We start from the raw sequence: 20,413 nt of genomic DNA on the forward strand, positions 1-20,413 counted from the left end.
TTCAGGAAGATTTCCTGGTGAAGGTGATTTATTTACTGCAGTAATCTGATGAGTTTCCGCACTTTGCGATTTGATTTGTGATGCAGGAGGCGCCGTGTGTCCAGAGTCGGTGCAAGCAGCAGACACAGAACAGAAAACCCAACACTATCCCATTCCCCTCGCCCCCCCCCCCCCGGCTCTCTCCCGGAATGGCCGCAGGAGGAAGCAGAGGCGAGAGGCCAGACAGTGAAGAGAGCGGAGGTGGAGGGTAGCGGCAGCGGGGGTGGGCGGGCAGCCCGGGCGGGCAGCCCGGGCAGGAGGTGAGGTTTCGGGATGATACAGGCGGCTCCAGTCCGCAGTCCAGGAGCGGATTCCCAATGCATTGCCCCTGTTGGGAGGTTTGTAATTCTCTCCTGCTGGGCATTAGGGTTAGAAACAGAAATTGTCAGAGGTACAGCAATTATTCAGGGTCTGTAAACACGGGCAAAACCTCAGCTGCGACCTTGCATCAGTTTGAGTTCTGATTGCACCTTGCTAACCACTTTCTGACCTACTGCGTATTTCCAATATTTTATTTCCGATTTCTCGCATGGTGCAGTTTCTCTATCACTGGGAACTTGTTCTGGCCATGATGTGGAGATGCCGGCGTTGGACTGGGGTAAACACAGTAAGAGTTTTAACAACACCAGGTTAAAGTCCAACAGGTTTATTTGGTAGCAAATACCATTAGCTTTCGGAGCGCTGCTCCTTCATCGACGAAGGAGCAGCGCTCTGAAAGCTAATGGCATTTGCTACCAAATAAACCTGTTGGACTTTAACCTGGTGTTGTTAAAATTCTAACTTGTTCTGGCGGCAGGATTAGTGCTGGTCAAATGGCTCCTTTCAGGATATTTTAGTGCAGCGAATTCTGCACAGGAACCACACACTGCCTTCCACAGAAACAGGAATATTCACAAATCATTGAAAAGTGATATTGACAGAATGATTAAATAGCAGCCAAAACACCAAGAAAAATTCCCCTGGCCTTCCAGTTGTGCTGTGGGATCTTCCACATCCACCCCGAGTAAGAAAATGGGGCCAGGGTTTAATGTCCCATCCGAAAAAAATTGTTTGGCAGGTCAGTCAGCATGTGAGAGTGTAGACAGGCCAGAATGATTTGGGTGTGTTCATTTCATCAGGGCCCGGAGCAGGAGTAGCAGAGAGGCGATGGAGATGAGCAGTTGTTGTGATGGAACAATGGACAGAGTGTAACACCTCTTCATTTGACACAACCCTTGGTATGGTCATCCTCCAATCCAACAGAAGCAATAACTGCAAAATCTCTGTCATGTCTGGATCAATCTGGCACAATAGGAGCCTTTTTTACAGCTAAAGGTACCTGCCTTGAGGTGAACTGGAGGTCACACCAACACAACTTCAATAACAAAACCAGACAATGGGAACCAAACTGAACTCCAGAGCGGAAGCAAGATGGGCTGAGAATAAATCGCTCTGTACATTTCAGTTACACTGAATAAATGCATGTACATATGCTGGTGTAAGTCTACACCATCTCCAGTCCATTCTTTTGAACAGTCACAACAGCACCAGCCTGTGATCCAAACCACAGATAAACTCTACAGAGCAACAGTGACATCCCCAGATGGTTCCCAGTGACACAGCAGCAATTAGAAGGTTCTGGCTGATGGAACAGTGAGCGTAAAGAAAAACCAAAGTTATTAGCAATTGCAGAACCAAAGGACAGGATATAAACTGGCCAAAGGTTCGCAGGACATAGATGAAGTATTATTCTGTTAGAGCATTGGAATGTAATAAATTCACTCAGTAACAGTCAAAACCACAATTAACCCTTTGTTGATGAGGAGCAATGTGAGGGTGAGAACGGAGAGGTTGAGAACGGAGAGGGTGAGAACGGAGAGGGGGAGAACGGAGAGGGAGAGATTGCTGCAGTCCATGGGACAGACTCTGGGTTTGCTTCAGCACTTTGAGACGGCAAAATTCAGCCTGGGAATGTTTGGGAATGGGATGGAATTGGTGACAAGGGAGCGGATGGAGTTTGTGGACAATGATTAGCTGGGGGAAATTAATATCCAAGAGCAGTGGTGACCTCATTGAATCAACACAGCATCTATGGTCTCCGATTGGAAGGTGAATATTCAGAAACTCCAGAATTAGACTGACATTAGGCAATGGATTTCTTGCAGCCAGGTTTGTTCCACTAATTCCATTGTTTTAGATCCCAGCGTTTGATCATTTTTCCTTTCAGTGTTTATATTTCAGTGGATCCCAGAGCTCAGTTTGAGATTGGGTTGCTTTCCCTTTGGCTCTGGGGGAACGCACCAACCCTGAAGAGTTAGTACATTTCTGAGATTTTGAGTGAGAGATTCCATCCAACCCCCCCATCCACTATTGGCGCTTCCTTCATTGTCAGAGTTCTTTCCACTGGGCCACTAGAGGGTGTGATTCAGATGGCAAATCTCTGGCAATAAGACTGAGTTAGGAAACATGTCATTTCCCTGCAATCATGGTCCAAAGGGACATTGCAAGGTCAAATGGACTCATTTAAACTCACTTTTGACAGTGACTAGTCTATAAGTGGATCCCAGAGCTCAGAGTCTGTCCCATGGACCATGTTGAGGGAGCCGGTCTCAGTTGCAGAGTCTGGTCCAGCACTTACTAACCTGAACTGTGAATGCTGGCAGGTTCTTTGACCATTGCTTCGAAAGGCAGGGGTTAAGACAGACATGCAGCATCCTTATCACCGTCTTATCCAAGATCTGCCAACAAAGCTCAGATCTGTCTGATCCTCAGAGATCCTTCAAGGATTGTGTGTCTCGATTACCACACCCAATTCAGCATGAAACCAAGCACGGGAGAGAGGGGAAATTCAGACTCTTGGTCATCTCCTGATGTATTACTGGACTGACCTGGAGAGAGATCTCCCCCCACCCAAGCCCTGAGTCCATCCTTTTCCCACCAATGGGATGCAGACTGAACAGAAAGTCAGGATAAAGACAAAACTACAAAACACAGCACTGGATGTCTCTTTTTCAAAGTTCTTTTTATACATATGTTGAGAAATCTTTCAGATGACACTGCATTCAACATCTTAACATTAGAGAGCGAGAAATTCAATATAATATTACAGATCTCAACAAATCCTCACGGACTGACAAAAAAACAATCAGCACAAAGGATTGGGAAAACAAACTGACTTCTTTCCTCATTCAGTTCTACTTAAAAAATAAATATTTAATTCAAGTGTCAAAGATCAAGCACTAGAAACAGGGGTCACGACGGAGCACTTGGAAAACACTAAATGCTCGATCCCGCACTGCTCGTGTGGCCGCTTTGCTGTCGGGTCGAGTTTATCATAAATTAAATAAAACACACAAACATATACAGAGAACACCAAACAGGAAACCTGTGGGCTCACTCCTGGCCAGATTACTGGAGAACTAAACACCAATCTCAGTTTAAATCCCAGTGTTGATCGAGGACTGATTCCCAAACTAAATAAAGACATGCTCGATACAAATTTGCCTCGAAACTGGGATCAGACAAGAATGGAAACAGACGCATCTCTGGGCTAAGATTTGAAGGTGTGCAAATGTAATTTATTTCAAACAGTTTCCCTTTACCCGTCTCTCCAGGAATGAGGTTTGGGGAGGGCGGGCTTTGAACAGCATTTTCAGCAGACACACAGGGAGACAGGAGGAGACTGATGGGTCAAACTCTCAGCTATTGTAAAGCCATCCCCCTATCCCCCATGCAGGGAGGCAGGCTGATGACTCTGGGATGAAGGAGGGGGGTTGGTTAATGCTGGAATGGAAACTCAGACCCTCAATCTTAAAACGCAGCTAATTTCAAAATAATTTCACGATGAGATGGGAGCGAATGACGACATTTGAAGGGTTATCCTGATTGGTTTGAGTTAGCACGCAGTTAGAAGCGGGGTTAGTCGAGTTAGGAGTGAGATTTGGTTAACCAGAGGGTCATGGTCTTGGCATTTCCATTGATGCTCTTGGCGTTCTGCAGACTTGGCTTCCCCAAGGTGATGCTATGGAGTCGGAATTAGTAAAGACCTGGTCGCCTTCTCATGGCCCGTTCCCATAGGCATAGTCGGCCTTGTTGTGCATCACCAGCTTGTTGTCTACAAAGTAGAAACTATCTGACTGGGTCTGATAGGGTCGAGTCACCATCTCCCGAACTGTGGGGAAAAGGAAAGAAGTTACATTTAAATGGAATCCATCAGTGTCAGGACCTCCTCACAGAATATTGGAATCAAACAGCACAGAGGAGGCCATTTGCCTATTATGCATATTCCTGGCCTTCGAAAGAACTTTCCAATTATTCCAACTCCCCTGGTTCTTTCCCCAGAGCCTTGTATTCTTTTCAATTAATTTATCCAATTCCCTTTCGAAAGTTCAGTAAGAAGTCTCACAATACCTGGCTAAAGTCCAACAAGTTTATTTGGAATCACAAGCTTTCGGAGCGCTGCCCCTTCATCAGGTGAGTGAAGGAGCAGTGCTTCAAAGCTCGTGATTCCAAATAAACCTGTTGGACTTTAACCTGGTGTCGTGAGACTTCTTACTGTGTTTACCCCAGTCCAACGCCGGCATTTGTGGACGGCACGGTAGCACAATGGTTAGCACTGCTGCTTCACAGCTCCAGGGACCTGGGTTCGATTCCCGGCTTGGGTCACTATCTGTGTGGAGTTTGCACATTCTCCTCGTGTCTGCGTGGGTTTCCTCCGGGTGCTCCGGTTTCCTCCCACAGTCCAAAGATGTGCGGGTTAGGTTGATTGGCCATGCTAAAAGAAAATTGCCCTTAGTGTCCTGAGATGCGTAGGTTAGAGGGATTAGTGGGTAAATATGTAGGGATATGGGGGTAGGGCCTGGGTGGGATTGTGGTTGGTGCAGACTCGATGGGCCGAATGGCCTCTTTCTGTACTGTAGGGTTTCTATGATCTCCTCATCATGGCTACTTTTTGAAAGTTACAACTGATTTGGTTTCCACTGGCTCTGTCAGGTCATCAAAATTCATTACGTAAATAATTGTTTTCTCAAATCACCTCTGGATCTTTCCAAAATGATTCCTGCCTCAGACGAAGGTGAGTAGAGGTAATGATATTGCTGTTAATCTGTTTACCTGTAAACAATATATCTCAAAAATGAATGAATGCAACGTGGTAACAGATAGGGTGTTCAAAGGACAGTTTAGTCTTTGGTGAAGATATGGATCCAGTTCCTGGAATGTTTTAAAAGATTGTTAATGTGGGTGATGGGCTGCATTAACTTTTTTAGAATGCCGTGAATGGTCTCAGCTGCTGAGGTAGAATTTGTCACAGATGTCAAAATGTCAGCAGAGTTTTCAGAGCAGGTTGCTGGATGTGGATAATCTCAAAACTTCCTCAGTGAGATTGAAGTTCCAAATAAGAAGTTTTATATTTATAGCTTTGTAGTTACAGAGCACTGACCAATGTTAAGAAATGCCAGATAAAGCGAACCAAGCTCAAGAAATCCGGTTGGAAGGTTTCCAGCTAGGGGCACGGGCAGGCAGAGGGGCACGGGCAGGCAGAGGGGCACGGGCAGGCAGAGGGGCACGGGCAGGCAGAGGGGCACGGGCAGGCAGAGGGGCACGGGCAGGCAGAGGGGCACGGGCAGGCAGAGGGGCACGGGCAGGCAGAGAGGCACGGGCAGGCAGAGAGGCACGGGCAGGCAGAGGGGCTCGGGCAGGCAGAGGGGCACGGGCAGGCAGAGGGGCACGGGCAGGCAGAGGGGCATGGGCAGGCAGAGGGGCACGGGCAGGCAGAGGGGCACGGGCGGGCAGAGGGGCACAGGCAGGCAGAGGGGCACGGGCAGGCAGAGGGGCACGGGCAGGCAGAGGGGCACGGGCAGGCAGAGGGGCACGGGCGGGCAGAGGGGCACAGGCAGGCAGAGGGGCACGGGCGGGCAGAGGGGCACGGGCAGGCAGAGGGGCACGGGCGGGCAGAGGGGCACGGGCAGGCAGAGGGGCACGGGCGGGCAGAGGGGCACAGGCAGGCAGAGGGGCACGGGCAGGCAGAGGGGCACGGGCAGGCAGAGGGGCACGGGCAGGCAGAGGGGCACGGGCAGGCAGAGGGGCACGGGCAGGCAGAGGGGCACGGGCAGGCAGAGAGGCACGGGCAGGCAGAGGGGCTCGGGCAGGCAGAGGGGCTCGGGCAGGCAGAGGGGCACGGGCAGGCAGAGAGGCACGGGCAGGCAGAGGGGCTCGGGCAGGCAGAGGGGCTCGGGCAGGCAGAGGGGCACGGGCAGGCAGAGGGGCACGGGCAGGCAGAGAGGCACGGGCAGGCAGAGAGGCACGGGCAGGCAGAGAGCAACCTGTGCAACACCCTAATGACATCACTATCAAATCATGTGATCAGCTCTTAAAGCATTCATGCAACCCTTATAAATATATAACATCGCTCCCCCTACAATGTTATACATTGGATCAATAATACTCCAGACTCAGTACGGTACATCATTATACACAGTCAATAAGAAAGTCAATCAGGAGGATGTTTATTCCTCTTTGATTGTATGTGGCACTCTGGAATTTGGCTGTCCTTGACCCTAGAAGTATGATTTGGACCTTCAGTAGACACTTCTTCGCTTGGAGCTAATTCTCACTCAGTATAGTAGCAAAGACACAATCATCAGGCAACTGAGATTTAACCAAGTCATCCGTAGTATTCACAACACTAGGGACTAAAAAAGCTGGTACTTCCTGTGAACCAATACTTCAGATTTCTGCAAAGCATCTTTGAATACCCTCTTGTATTTATCCAGAAGGTGCTGTAGGTCTGTTTTGACATTGGCCAATTTATTGACAGCACTCCAGTTAAACTTTATCTTCTATAACCATGATCTCCCAAATACAACTGGAAAATTACCACGGACCACATGGAGAGGCAACTCTGCTGTTTGTCACTCAACTCCACATTGATCGTGATGTAACCTTTTAACGGCACAATCTCTTCTGTGTATGTCCTGAAAATCACCTCAGCTGGTTTTAAAGGAAGATGCTTCAGCTTTTGTTGGTGTGTAGTCTCAGGAATTAAAGCTACAGCAGCACCAGATTCAACCTCCATCCTAATAGGCTGTCCACTGAACATTGGAATCACCCAGAATCTGTGATTCACCCTGTATGGATAAAACGTTCAGTTGGAACTCTTCATCTTTCGGGACATTCTCTTCTTCACAGTTATAATTCTTCCATGTTGTAAATTCTTTGGGTAGAATGCAACTTGTTCTTCTTGAAGATACCCAGATTCTTCTTAGAAACTCTACAGTGCAGAAGGAGGCCATTCGGCCCATCGAGTCTGCACCGACCACAATCCTAGACCCTACCCCCATATCCCTACATATTTACCCACTAATCCCTCTAACCTACGCATCTCAGGACACTAAGGGGCAATTTTAGCATGGCCAATCAACCTAACCCGCACATCTTTGGACTGTGGGAGGAAACCAGAGCACCCGGAGGAAACCCATGCAGACACGAGGAGAATGTGCAAACGCCCCACACAGACAGTGACCCAAGCTGGGAATCGAACCCAGGTCCCTGGAGCTGTGAAGCAGCAGTGCTAACCACTGTGCTACCGTGCCGCCCAGGGGAAGCTGGTCTAGCCCAACAAGCTTTTGCAATGTGACCCATTTTGCCACAATTCTTGCATTGACTATCCTTACTCCAGCATTCACTCACTGAATGGCCCATTTTGGCACATCAGTGACATCCTTGTTGCTGTTTTGAATTATGGACAGTTCTCAACTTGTGGATCTTCATTCCTGCACCGAATTGTGAAGCCTCTTTAGCAGCCAGTTCCATCGACACTGTGATTTCTACAGTTGTCTTTAAAGTTGTAGCATGTTCAGTCAGTAATCTTCTTTAGATAACCTCATTCTGGAGACCGCAAACTAGACAATCTTGAAGAGCATCTTCCAATGACTCACCAAACTCACAATGTTGTGCCAGCCTTTTTAAGGTTGCCACAAACTGAGCAATGCTTTCACCTTCAACCTGATTCCTTTGGGGGAACCTGAACCATTCCGTGATGATCAGTGGGAGTGGCTTTGGAGAGTAATGCTCTTCAAGGATCTTTGTCAAGTCAGCATGGGTTTTGGTTCTTGGCTTTGCTGGATGAACCAAGTTCCAGAGCAAATTGTAAATTTTACTTCCTGTTGTACTGAGAAAAGCGGGTACGAGCAACTCATTTGAAATTTTATTCGTTTGTACCAAGTATAGCCTTCTCTGCTCTAGAAAAAAATAATCCAATGTACATTCTTCCGATTCAGATAGCAATCTAATTCACTTTTCAAAGCCTCAATTGAACCTGTCTCCACCATACTGTCAGGCAGTGCATTCCAGACCTAAACCACTCGCTGTGTGAAAAAGTTTCTCCTCATGTTGCTTTGGCTTCTTTTGCCAATTATTTTAAATCTGCACCCTTTTGTTCTCAATCCTTTCACGAGTGGGAACAGTTTCTCCCTGTCCAGACCCCTCATGATTTTGAACACCCCTATCAAGTGCACTGACGAGGTTTGTATTCCCACAATTAAGGACTGTTAAGGGCTGATAGAATTGAAGTATTTGGAATAATTAAAGGATTTAATAAGGTAGAGAGCGAGAGAAATAATTTCTCTGGTTGGAGAATCCACAACATGGGGTCAAAGGTCAAGATTAGAGTCAGGCCATTTTGGGGCAATGTCAGGAAGTGTGGAAAATATACCCCCACCGCCCCTCCCCTCCACCAAGTGTTTACAGTTGGGGTCAATTTAAAATTTTGAAACAGATTGATAGATATTCATTGGGCGGGTACTGCGAGATATGGATCCAGAGTGGCTCATGTTATGGCACAAATCTAACAAGAAGCCAGAAACTTGCCCCAGGTAACCAACGTTAAAGAGTGTAAGGGCTTCCTGAGGCTGAAGCCATACTCACTGAGTTCCTCGGAGAGCTGCGGGAACTCGTAGATGTGCTCACACGTGTTCTTGCTGCTGGGGATGCAGAAACCAAACTCAAAGTCAAAGCTCTTCAGCAGCTGGTCACGGAAGTAGTGTCTCTCAATCATTCGGAAGCTGTTGATGGGTTTATCGCCCACTGTGAACTCCACCCTGCAGACAGAAGGAAGCTGCGATTGATAATCGTACCACCTCATAGAGTCATACAGTGCAGGAAAGGCCCTTCAGCCCATCGAATCTGCACTGACAAATACCATTAAAGATGCGCTAATCCCATTTTCCTACACTTGTCCCATATCCTTGAATATTATGATGTTTTAAGTGCTCATCCAAATATTTTTTAAAGGTTGTAAGGTTTCCGGCCTCCACTGCCTTCCCAGATAATGCATTTCAGATTCCCATCACCCGCTGAGTGAAAAAATATTTTCTCAGATCCCCTCTGAATCTCCTGCCCCTCACCCTAATCCTCTGCCCCCTTGTAATTGACCACTCAACTAAGGGGAACAGCTGCTCCCTTCTCACCCTATCCAAACCCCTCATAATCTTATACACCTCAATCATGTCCCCCCTAAGCCTTCTCTGCTCTAAAGAAAACCAGCCAAGCCTATTCAGTTTCTCCTTATAACTCAATCAAGCCAGATATATTTATTGGTGAACCTCTGCTGAACCCCCTCTAGTGCTATCACTTCCTTCATGTAGTGAGGTGACCAGAACTGTACACAGTTTTCGAGCTGTGGCCTAACCAACACTCTGTACAACTCCAACATAATCTCCCTGCTCGTGTATTCTATGCCACAACAGATAAAAGCAAGTGTCCCATATGTCTTCTTAACCTATTCAAGTGCCCTGCTGACTTCAGGGATCTGTGAATAATTCCCCCAAGACTTTGCCCAACCTTCACGCAGTTCCAGCCGTGGCGAAGGGGGAAGCACAGAGGAGCCTCCATATCTCAAGGTTGTAGGTTTGAGTCACACTCCAGGCCAACACTCCCACAGCAGTATTGAGGGAGTGCCGCACTGTCAGAGGGTCAGTGCTGAGGGAGTGCCGCACTGTCAGAGGGTCAGTACTGAGGGAGTGCCGCACTATCAGAGGGTCAGTACTGAGGGAGTGTCGCACTGTCAGAGGGTCAGTACCGAGGGAGTGCCGCACTGTCAGAGGGTCAGTACTGAGGGAGTGCCGCACTGTCAGAGGGTCAGTACTGAGGGAGTGCTGCACTGTCAGAGGGTCAGTACCGAGGGAGTGCCGCACTGTCAGAGGGTCAGTACTGAGGGAGTGCCGCACTGTCAGAGGGTCAGTACCGAGGGAGTGCCGCACTGTCAGAGGGTCAGTACTGGGCTTGCAAAATCTCACTCACTGTCCTGGCTTGAGACAATTCACACCTCTTTAACCTGTGATTAACCCTCTCTCCACTCACATTGTCTGCACCTGTAAAGACTTGATTATGTGCTAAGACTCGCATTCCAACCATTATCTTGTAAATTGAGTCTGTGTCTTTATATGCCTTGTTTGTGAACCCAATCCTCCACTCATCTGATGAAGGAGCAGCGCTCCGAAAGCTTGTGCTACCGAATAAACCTGTTGGACTTTAACCTGGTGTTGTGAGACTTCTTACAGTTCAGAGAAGGCTGACTTGAACAGGTTGGGGCTCTGCTCAGTGGTGTTTAGAAGAATGGGAGGTGATCTTATTGAAGTTCAAGAGTCTGAGGGGCTTGACCAGGCCAGTGCTGGGAGGATGCTTCCCCTCGTGGACGTATCCAGAATGAAGGGGCACCGATTAAAGGTAAAGTATCTTCATCCCTTGGGAATTCACTCCTCAGAGCAGTAAAGACTGTTCAGGGCGGAGTTAGATTTTTAATTGAGAAAGGATGCTAAATGATGGGATTGTGTTCACGATCAGATCGGCAAAGGTTTTACTGAATGGAGGACAAGGTTCCAGGTCCCAGTGACTCCTTCCCCTATTCCCTGTTTCCTTCAGGTGGACTTTACACCAAGGTCTGATCAACACTCTCAGGTGGAGATCAGCGATATCTCAGCAGAGATTTCCTGCTCACTGTCACATCGCTGTTTGTGGGATCTTACTGTGTGCAGATCTGCACAGAGGTTGCAGAGCTTCCTCCATAACAACAGCAACCACACTTCAGAAGGATTTTATTGGATGTAAATGCCACGGGACTTGCTCAGGTCAACAAAGGCACTAAAGAAATGGACATCTTAACTTTGGAAGAACAACAAACTAGATGCTATCGGTTTGAGATACACACAGCAAGTTTAGCCGTATCTCAGCCCCCCTGCGTTCCCGCCCCGCCCCCCACCCCACCCCAAAAGGCTCTGAGGAACATCATCCAGTCAGCATGGGAACCCTGCACTCCCCCCTCCCCCCAGTCCGTGTGGGAACCCCCTTCCCCCAATCAGTATGGGAACCCCCCTCCCCCCGTGCCCCTTCCAGACTCTCAGAACTCACGTGGCACCAACTTGGCGCAGGCGGAGGAAGGCCGGGGTGAACTGGTAGCGCACAAACCGACCAGCATTGGCATCCACGTCTTTCTTATCACCCTGATCACGCTCTGCAACAGAAAGACTCCCAATTCAGCTGAAAACAATTCACTACACAGAGACAATGCAAAAAGGAAGAGAGAAAGAGAGATATTGAGAGAGAGAGAAACATAGAGAGAAAGAGACAGAGAGAAAAAGAGAGAGAGAAAGAGAAAGAGAGAGAGAGCGGGAGAGAGAGAGAGACAGAGAGAGATAGATAGAGAGAGAAAGAGAGAGACAGAGATAGAGAGAGAGATAGAGAGAGAGGAAGAGAAACAGAGAGACAGAGAAAGAGAAAGAGAGAGAGAGACAGAAAGAGACAGAGAGAGAGGAGGAGGGAATCCTGGAATTCCTCCAGCGCAGAAGGAGGCCATTTGGTCCATCAAGTCTGGCAGAGGATCCCACCCAGGTCCTTTCCAGTAACGTATTTACCCCACTAATCCCCCCTAACCAGCACGTCTTCGGACTGTGGGAGGAAACCGGAGTACCCGGAGGAAACCCACGCAGACGTGGGGAGAACATGCAGACTCCACACAGACAGTGATCCGAGCTGGGAATCGAACCCGGGTCCCTGGAGCTGTGAGGCAGCAGTGCTAACCACTGTGCCACCATATCATCACCGGGAGGGGGACAGGATGGGAGAGGGGGAGGGGGATGGGGAGAAGGGGTTGGGGAGAGAGGGAGGGGGATGGGGAGAGAGGGAGGGGGATGGGGAGAGAGGGAGGGGGATGGGGAGAGAGGGAGGGGGATGGGGAGAGAGGGAGGGGGATGGGGAGAGGGGGAGGGGGATAGGGAGAGAGGGAGGGGGATACAGAGAGAGGGAGGGGGATACGGAGAGAGGGAGGGGGATACGGAGAGAGGGAGGGGGATAGGGAGAGAGGGAGGGGGATAGGGAGAGAGGGTGGGGGAGTGGGAGGGAGAGAGAGAAGGTATTGCCTCTTGCTAATGAGTTTCAAACCAGTTTTAATAAACTGCAAACACTTTTGCACTAGGAAAGCGATCATTAACGGACAGGATGCATCCCCAGCCCCGAGTTTTCCCATCTACCCACATCATCCCCAGATACACCGAATATCCCATTACTCTGATACCCAATGAGCCCTCGATGGGATTAGTGTAAAGAGCTGACTGGTAGGATCTCTGTCTGACTCACCTGAGGCAGGTGGTTTGGTAATTTCAAATAAGATGGCCCCAGACTCCATGTCACGAATCTTGAACCTTGTGAAATCGATATGGTAAACATTATCCTCAGGAGCACACAAATAATCTGGGGGCAAATAAACAGAAATTATTCAGTTACATCATAACCCAAGAGGAAGAAGCAAAGCGAAAGCGCAAGTGCAGCCCCAACTCCACACATTCTCCAACACCCTACACTTGCTCTCATCCAACACCCCAGGCCCTCACTCTTCAAGGCCCCTTCGCCCCAAACCCCCTCTTCTCAAAGTCCCGTCACCCCGAGTACCCGCTCCTCAAGGTCCCATCACCTGGAACCCCCTCTTCCCAAGGTACCGTTATCCCATGTTTTTTCACCCACATGATGGCACTGTGCCTTTAAGAAATGCATTTTAATCATGTTTTTCTGCAGGATGTTTTGTCGGCACCGTGTTGTCTGTAGCCGGTGTCCTTTATTGTTACTGAGGCAGTACAATTGATACCGTGTTGATTTTAATCTGAACTAATACAGTGTTCTGTGGTTTGAATGTTTGCCCTGGGATTGCAGAATAGAGCTTGATATGCAGCCAGTTTTGCCATCTGGAAATGTTGCCGACTGTTTTAGCGTTGAAGCATCTCATCGTCCTGTGGTAGACAATGCCGACGTCACCATGGAAACAGATAGAACTGAACTGCCTGTGCCTGAAGAGGCGCCTGTCACTGTGATTCCTGTGGGAGCGTCCCCGACAGGGGAATTACGCTGCTCCACAAGATTCAGAAACCCCTGAAAGATTACATTTTTAATTAGTTAAATCATGTACTAAATGTCTAATTATCTTGGAGTGTGTAAATTGAGTATTGAGATTTGTAAATAAGGACTTAGAGGGGGAGGGATGTGGCGATTTGTCGTTTTTAAGGATCAGTCTGCATAGTAAGGCTCACATGACCCAGGGAGCCAGTCAGGGAGCAGGATCAATAATACTCCAGACACAGTACGGTGCATCATTCATCATTATACACAGTCAATAAGAAAGTCAGGAGGATGTCTCTTCCTCTTTGGTTGTAGACAATGTTCTGGAATTTAGCTGTCCTGGACCCTAGAAGTATGATTGGAACTTCAACAAACACTTTGTCTTTTGGAAGCAATTCTGTATCATTCCCACTCGATATAGTAGCATAAAAACAATCATCAGGCAACTTAGATTCAACAAGTCTCCCTGGTAGTGTTCACAACACGAGGGACTAAAGAAATTGGTGCTTCTGGAGATGATTCTGAGAATTCATTTTGAGATGATAACAATTGGTCAGCACGGCGTCGCCAAACCAGCTCATCCTCAGTTTGAACCGTGTCAGAAATTTTGCAACATCTATCTGCATCGTTTGCATGGCACTTTAAGTCACTCCCTAGGGTTAAAGGAGACAACGGTGGCGTATTTCATATTTGTGCACCGTGGACAGCTTGGTGGCACAGTGGTTAGTACTGTTGCTTCACACTGCCAGGAACCCAGATTCAATTCCGGCCTCGGGTCACTGTCTGTGTGGAATTCTCCCCGTGTCTGCATGGGTTTCCTCCATCCTCCCACAGCTCAAAAATATACCAGTTAGGTGGATTTGCCATGCTAAATTGCCCCTTAATGTTGCAAGATGTATAGATTAGATGGAGCAGCCATGGTAGATTGTGGGGTTACGGGGATAGGGTGGGGGAGAGAGCCAGGGTAAGATATTCAGTCAGTCGATGCAGAGTTGATGGGCCGAATGGCCTCATTCTGGATTTGGGATTCTATGACAGGATTGACACTGTCCCACATTTTCATCAATCCACTCAACTCTACGTTAGTCATAATGTAACATTTTAATGGAACAATCTCTTTATCTTCTCCAACCATGATTTCCCAAGTAGACGGGAAAATTACCACGGACCACATGGAGGGGCAACTCCGCTGTTTGTCCACTCAACTCCATGTTGATCATGATGTAACCTTTTAACGGCACAATCATTTACATATCTTTAAAATCACATCAGCTGGTTTTAAAGGAAGATGCATCAGCTTTTGTTGGTGTGTAGTCTCAGGAATTAAAGCTACAGCAGCATCAGATTCAACCTCCATCCTAATAGGTTGTTCTGTAACATGCTGTTGCTGTTTTGACTTATGGACAGTTCCCAACTTGTGGATCTTCATTCCTGCACCGAATTGTGAAGCCTCTTTAGCAACCAGTTACATCGACACTGATTTCTACAGCTGTCTTTAAAATCAAAGCATGTTCAGTGAGCAATCTTCTTTGGATAGCCTCATTTTGGGGACCATAACCAGACAATCTCGAAGAGAATCTCTTAATAACTCGCCAAATCTACAATGCTGTGCCAGCCTTTTTAAAGTTGCCACAAACTGAGCAATGCTTTCACCTTCCACTTGATTCCTTCAGTGGAACCTGAACCGATCCGTGATGATCAGTGACATTGGAGAGTAATGCTCTTCAAGGATCTTTGTCAAGTCATCGTAGGTTTTGGGTTCCTAGCTTTGCTGGATGGACCAAACTTAAGGTTTTAGTTCCTATTGTACCGAGAAAAACTGGAATGAGCAACTAGTTTGAAATTTTATTCACTTGTACTGAGGGGAGACCTGATAGAGGTCTACAAAATTATGAGAAGCACAGACAGGGTGGATAGTCAGAGGCTTTTTCCCAGGGTGGAAATGTCAATTACAAGGGGGCTCAGGTTCAGGGTGAGGAGGGGAAAGTTTAAGGGAGATGTGCGGGGGAACATTTTCCATGCAGGGCGTGGTGGGTGCCTGGAACGCGCTGCCAGAGGAGGTGGTGGAAGCAGGCACATTAGCAACATTTAAGAGGCATCTGGATGGGTCCATGAATAGGGAGGGAATAGAGGGATACGGACCGAGTGAGGGCAGAAGGTTCTTTTTTACTTTAGTTAGGGCATCATGATCGGCACAGGCTTGGAGGGCCGAATGGCCTGTTCCTGTGCTGTACTTTTCTTTGTCCTTGTTCTACTGAAAATGCTCTACGTTGGAACTCCATAATCCAGTTTCTTCATTGAAAGGACCTGGATTCCAACTGATCCGTCATTTCTCTTGCACGGATGAGCGACTCAAGACTGCTCAGTATATTATTTTTTAAGACTGTCTTCCCAGAGCCCATTTCACTCTGGAGACTGTTGACTTGATGAATTTGTTTTTTTTCTAAATCGGGCCCCAGCCATACAGCAAAGCAGTCACTCTTTCCAAACATGCCAGATACTGCCTGAAATCTCACCCTTCTTTGATTGGAAAAATGGCCCTTCTTTTAAAACCAGTCAGCTTTTTCTTATTGGAGCCTTCCTTCACTGGCCCTTCAATCTTTAATCCAGTTGTTGCTTTTCCCCAGCCTCCTAATATTCAAAGTGTGAGGACCTACATTGATTTTCTTTCCTCTAATTAGGATCTTTTCTCGATGTTCCCGATGAAAGGAAGTCCTGCTTGTTGCCAATTTTCTTTTGGTAATTTTGTAACTATGTTAGTTACTGTGGGTTTTAATTTAAAAAAGGATGTGGTTTGCACACGTCGACACAAACTAACACACAGCAGATTTATTGAAAGTGATGTTCTCTGCACTGCACAGAGTACAAGCCGAAAGTAGAACAGCAAACCTGATGAAGTTTGTTAGTGTGCATCATTACAGCCATTCAATTAGATCATGGCTCAACTGTACCTCATCTCCATCTCTCTTCCATCTCCTGTGATATGAATCTATTCACCTCAACCTGAAAAGCTCCAACAGATCCACAGAATCTTGGAGGAGGGAGTTCCAGATGTTCATGATGCTGTTTGGGTAGAGGTGCTTCCTGACATCAACTCCGACAACATTGTAAATACCTCAAACAGATCTCCCTTAATCTTCTAAATTTGAGTGAATACAATCTGTTTGATTTGGTTTATTATTGTCACATGTATTAACACACAGTGAAAAGTATTGTTTCTTGCACGCTATACAGACAAAACATACCGTTCATAGAGAAGGAAATGAGAGAGTGCAGAATGTAGTGTTACAGTCATAGCTAGGGTGTAGAGAAAGATCAACTTAATGCAAGGTAAGTCCATTCAACAGTCTGACAGCAGCAGGGAAGAAGCTGTTCTTGAGTCGGTTGGTACGTGACCTCAGACTTTTGTATCTTTTACCCGAAGGAAGAAGGTGGAAAAGAGAATGTCCGGGATACGTGGGGTCCTTAATTATGCTGGCTGCTTTGCCGAGGCAGCGGGAAGTGTAGACACAGTCAATGGATGAAGGCTGGTTTGCGAGATGGATTGGGCTACATTCACGACCTTTTGTAGTTCCTTGCGGTCTTGGGCAGAGCAGGAGCTATACCAAGCTGTGATACAACCAGAAAGAATGCTTTCTATGGTGCAGCTGTAAAAATTGGTGAGAGTCGTAGTCGACATGCCGAATTTCCTTAGTTTTCTGAGAAAGTAGGTGTTGGTGGGCTTTCGTAACTATAGTGTCAGCATGGGGGGACCGGGACAGGTTGTTGGTGATCTGCACACCTAAAAACTTGACGCTCTCGACCCTTTCTACTTCATCCCCATTGATGTAGACAGGGGCATGTTCTCCTTTACGCTTCCTGAAGTCGATGACAATCTCCTTCGTTTTGTTGACATCGAGGGAGAGATTATTGTTGCCGCACCAGTTCACCAGATTCTCTATCTCATTCCTGTACTCTGTCTCATCATTGTTTGAGATCCGACCAACTACAGTGGTGTCGTCAGCAAACTTGAAAATTGAATTGGAGGGGAATTTGGCCACACAGGGTGTATAAGAAGTATAGTAGGGGGTGAAGAACACAGCCTTGTGGGGCACCGGTATTGAGGATGATCGTGGAGGAGGTGCTATTGTCACAATCCTTACTGATTGTGGTCTGTAGATTAGGAAGTTCAGGATCCAGTCACAGAGGGAGGTGCTGAGGCCCAGGCCACGGAGTTTTTAGATGGGTTTCGTGGGAATAATAGTTAAACCTGTTAACGCTTTTAGCCCCCAGGTCAGAACCTGCTTTATCCTGTCCAAGATCAATACATTCCCCGTGAGGGTGGTTCCCAGAGCAGATCGCCACATTCTGGTTTGTGTCTCGAAGCATCTGAAAGGCACTGTATAGATAAAAGCTGTTGTGGTGTCACTGGGGAGATTGGCAGAGAGCTCAGGGCTGCAAACACTAAGGCCATACACCATGACTGTGTCAAACTGCCATAATAACCTCAACATTCCCAGTCCCTGAAGCAATTGTGTGTGAAGTTTGAGATTGAGAACTATACATTATCGCTCAGGGTTAGAGTTAAAGAGTGTGGGTTGTGCGCAGTGTAACCACGGATAAACGTGCTGATCATTTAGCCAGGTTTCTGAGCTCCAGTTACCTATAATATTTCAAGAGGTGGATTTCAGGCTCGTGCCAAACCATCCCAGAGAGGCTAAAGAATCACAACCAGGCATGATTAAAACAGATACACGCACCCCCCCACACACATAGACACACTCCCCCTTCGCACAGATACACACTCCCCCATCAGACAGACACTCCCCTATCTCTCACTCACTCACACACACAGACACAAACACAGAGAATCTGGTGAACTGGTGCGATGACAATAATCTCTCTCTCAATGTCAGTAAAACGAAGGAGATAGTCATCGACTTCAGGAAGCATAATGGAGGATATGCCCCTGTCTACATCAGGTTGAAGTGGAAATGGTCGAGAGCTTCAAGTTTCTAGGTGCTCAGATCATCAACAACCTGTCCTGGTCCCTCCAAGGCACGCTATAGTTAGGAAAGCCCACCACTTTCTTCGGAGGCAAAGGAAATTCTGCATGCCTACTATACGACTCTCACTAATTCTTAGTAAGCATCCTATCCGGAGGTATCTCAGCTTGGTATGGCTCCAGCTCTGACCAAAGAACAAAGAAAACTACAGCACAGGAACAGGCCCTTCGGCCCTCCAGGCCTGCACTGATCACGCTGCCCGACTGAACTAAAACCCCCTACCCTTCCGGGGACCATATCCCTCCATTCCCATTATTTTCATGTATTTGTACTGATGCCGTTTAAAACTCACTATCGTATCCACTTCCACTACCTCCCCCGGCAGCAAGTTCCAGGCACCCACCACCCTCTATATAAAAAACTTGCCTCGTACATCTCCTTTAAACTTTGCCCCTCGCACCTTAAACCTGTGCCCCCGAGTAACTGACTCTTCCACCCTGGGGAAAAAGCTTCTGACTATCCACTCTGTCCATGCCTCTCATAATCTTGTAGATTTCTATCAGGTCTCCCCTCAACCTCCGTCCAAGACCACAAGAAACTACAAAGGGTTGTGAACATAGTCCAGTCCATCACGCAAACCAGCCTCCCATCCTTTGACTCCGTCGACACTTCCTGCTGTTTCAGAAAAGCAGTCGGCATAATCAATGATCCCACGCATCCCGCGTATACACTTTTCCATCGGAAAAAGATACAAAAGTCTGAAAACAGGTACTAACAGACTCAAGAACAGCTTCTTCCCCGCTGCCATCAGACTTTTGAATGGTCTTATCATATATTAAGCTGATCTTTCTCTTCACCAAACCTATAGCTGCAACACTATATTCGGCACCTTCTCCTTGGGATAAAATGTTCTTTCTCAGAATGGCAACCGGTGACAAGTGGTGTCCCGCAGGGTTCAGTGTTGGGGCCACAGCTGTTCTCTTTATATATTAACGATCTAGATGACGGGACTGGGGGCATTCTGGCCAAGTTTGCCGATGATACAAAGATAGGTGGAGGGGCAGGTAGTATTGAGGAGGTGGGGAGGCTGCAGAAAGATTTAGACAGTTTAGGAGAGTGGTCCAAGAAGTGGCTGATGAAATTCAACGTGGGCAAGTGCAAGGTCTTGCACTTTGGAAAAAAGAATAGAGGCATGGACTATTTTCTAAACGGTGACAAAATTCATAATGCTAAAGTGCAAAGGGACTTGGGAGTCCTAGTCCAGGATTCTCTAAAGGTAAACTTGCAGGTTGAGTCCGTAATTAAGAAAGCAAATGTAATGTTGTCATTTATCTCAAGAGGCTTGGAATACAAAAGCAGGGATGTACTTCTGAGGCTTTATAAAGCACTGGTTAGGCCCCATTTGGAGTACTGTGAGCAATTTTGGGCCCCACACCTCAGGAAGGACATACTGGCACTGGAGCGGGTCCAGCGGAGATTCACACGGATGATCCCAGGAATGGTAGGCCTGACATACGATGAACGTCTGAGGATCGTGGGATTGTATTCATTGGAGTTTAGGAGGTTGAGGGGAGATCTGATAGAAACTTACAAGATAATGAACGGCTTAGATAGGATGGACGTAGGGAAGTTGTTTCCATTAGCAGGGGAGACTAGGACGCGGGGGCACAGCCTTAGAATAAAAGGGAGTCACTTTAGAACAGAGATGAGGAGAAATTTCTTCAGCCAGAGGGTGGTAGGTCTGTGGAATTCATTGCCACAGAGGGCTGTGGAGGCCGAGACGTTGAGCGTCTTCAAGACAGAAATGGATAAATTCTTGATTTCTCGAGGAATTAAGGGCTATGGGGAGAGAGCGGGTAAATGGAGTTGAAATCAACCATGATTGAATGGTGGAGTGGACTCGATGGGCCGAATGGCCTTACTTCCGCTCCTATGTCTTATGGTCTTTCCTTCTCCCCAATGTACTCTATGAATGGTATGCTTTGTATAGCGCACTAGAAACAACACTTTTAATTGTATACTAACAC

At 47.4% G+C, this 20,413-nt stretch overlaps 1 protein-coding gene across 1 annotated transcript in view; it reads right to left on the bottom strand.

The window, feature by feature from the left end:
- Window positions 1-3,027: 3,027 nt before the first annotated feature.
- The window catches only part of unc119a1 (unc-119 lipid binding chaperone a1), a 47,576-nt gene continuing 30,190 nt past the window's right edge, over window positions 3,028-20,413 (bottom strand). The window contains exons 2-5 of the mRNA XM_078224585.1: window positions 12,649-12,762; window positions 11,425-11,527; window positions 8,944-9,116; window positions 3,028-4,189 (exon numbers count right to left, since the gene is read on the bottom strand). Of these exons, the coding sequence (XP_078080711.1) occupies window positions 4,077-4,189; window positions 8,944-9,116; window positions 11,425-11,527; window positions 12,649-12,762 (503 nt within the window). The 3' untranslated portion in view covers window positions 3,028-4,076. The remainder of the gene's footprint in view (window positions 4,190-8,943; window positions 9,117-11,424; window positions 11,528-12,648; window positions 12,763-20,413) is intronic.

The sequence above is a fragment of the Mustelus asterias genome, chromosome 12 (genome assembly GCF_964213995.1).
Source record: "Mustelus asterias chromosome 12, sMusAst1.hap1.1, whole genome shotgun sequence".
Lineage (NCBI taxonomy): Eukaryota > Metazoa > Chordata > Chondrichthyes > Carcharhiniformes > Triakidae > Mustelus > Mustelus asterias.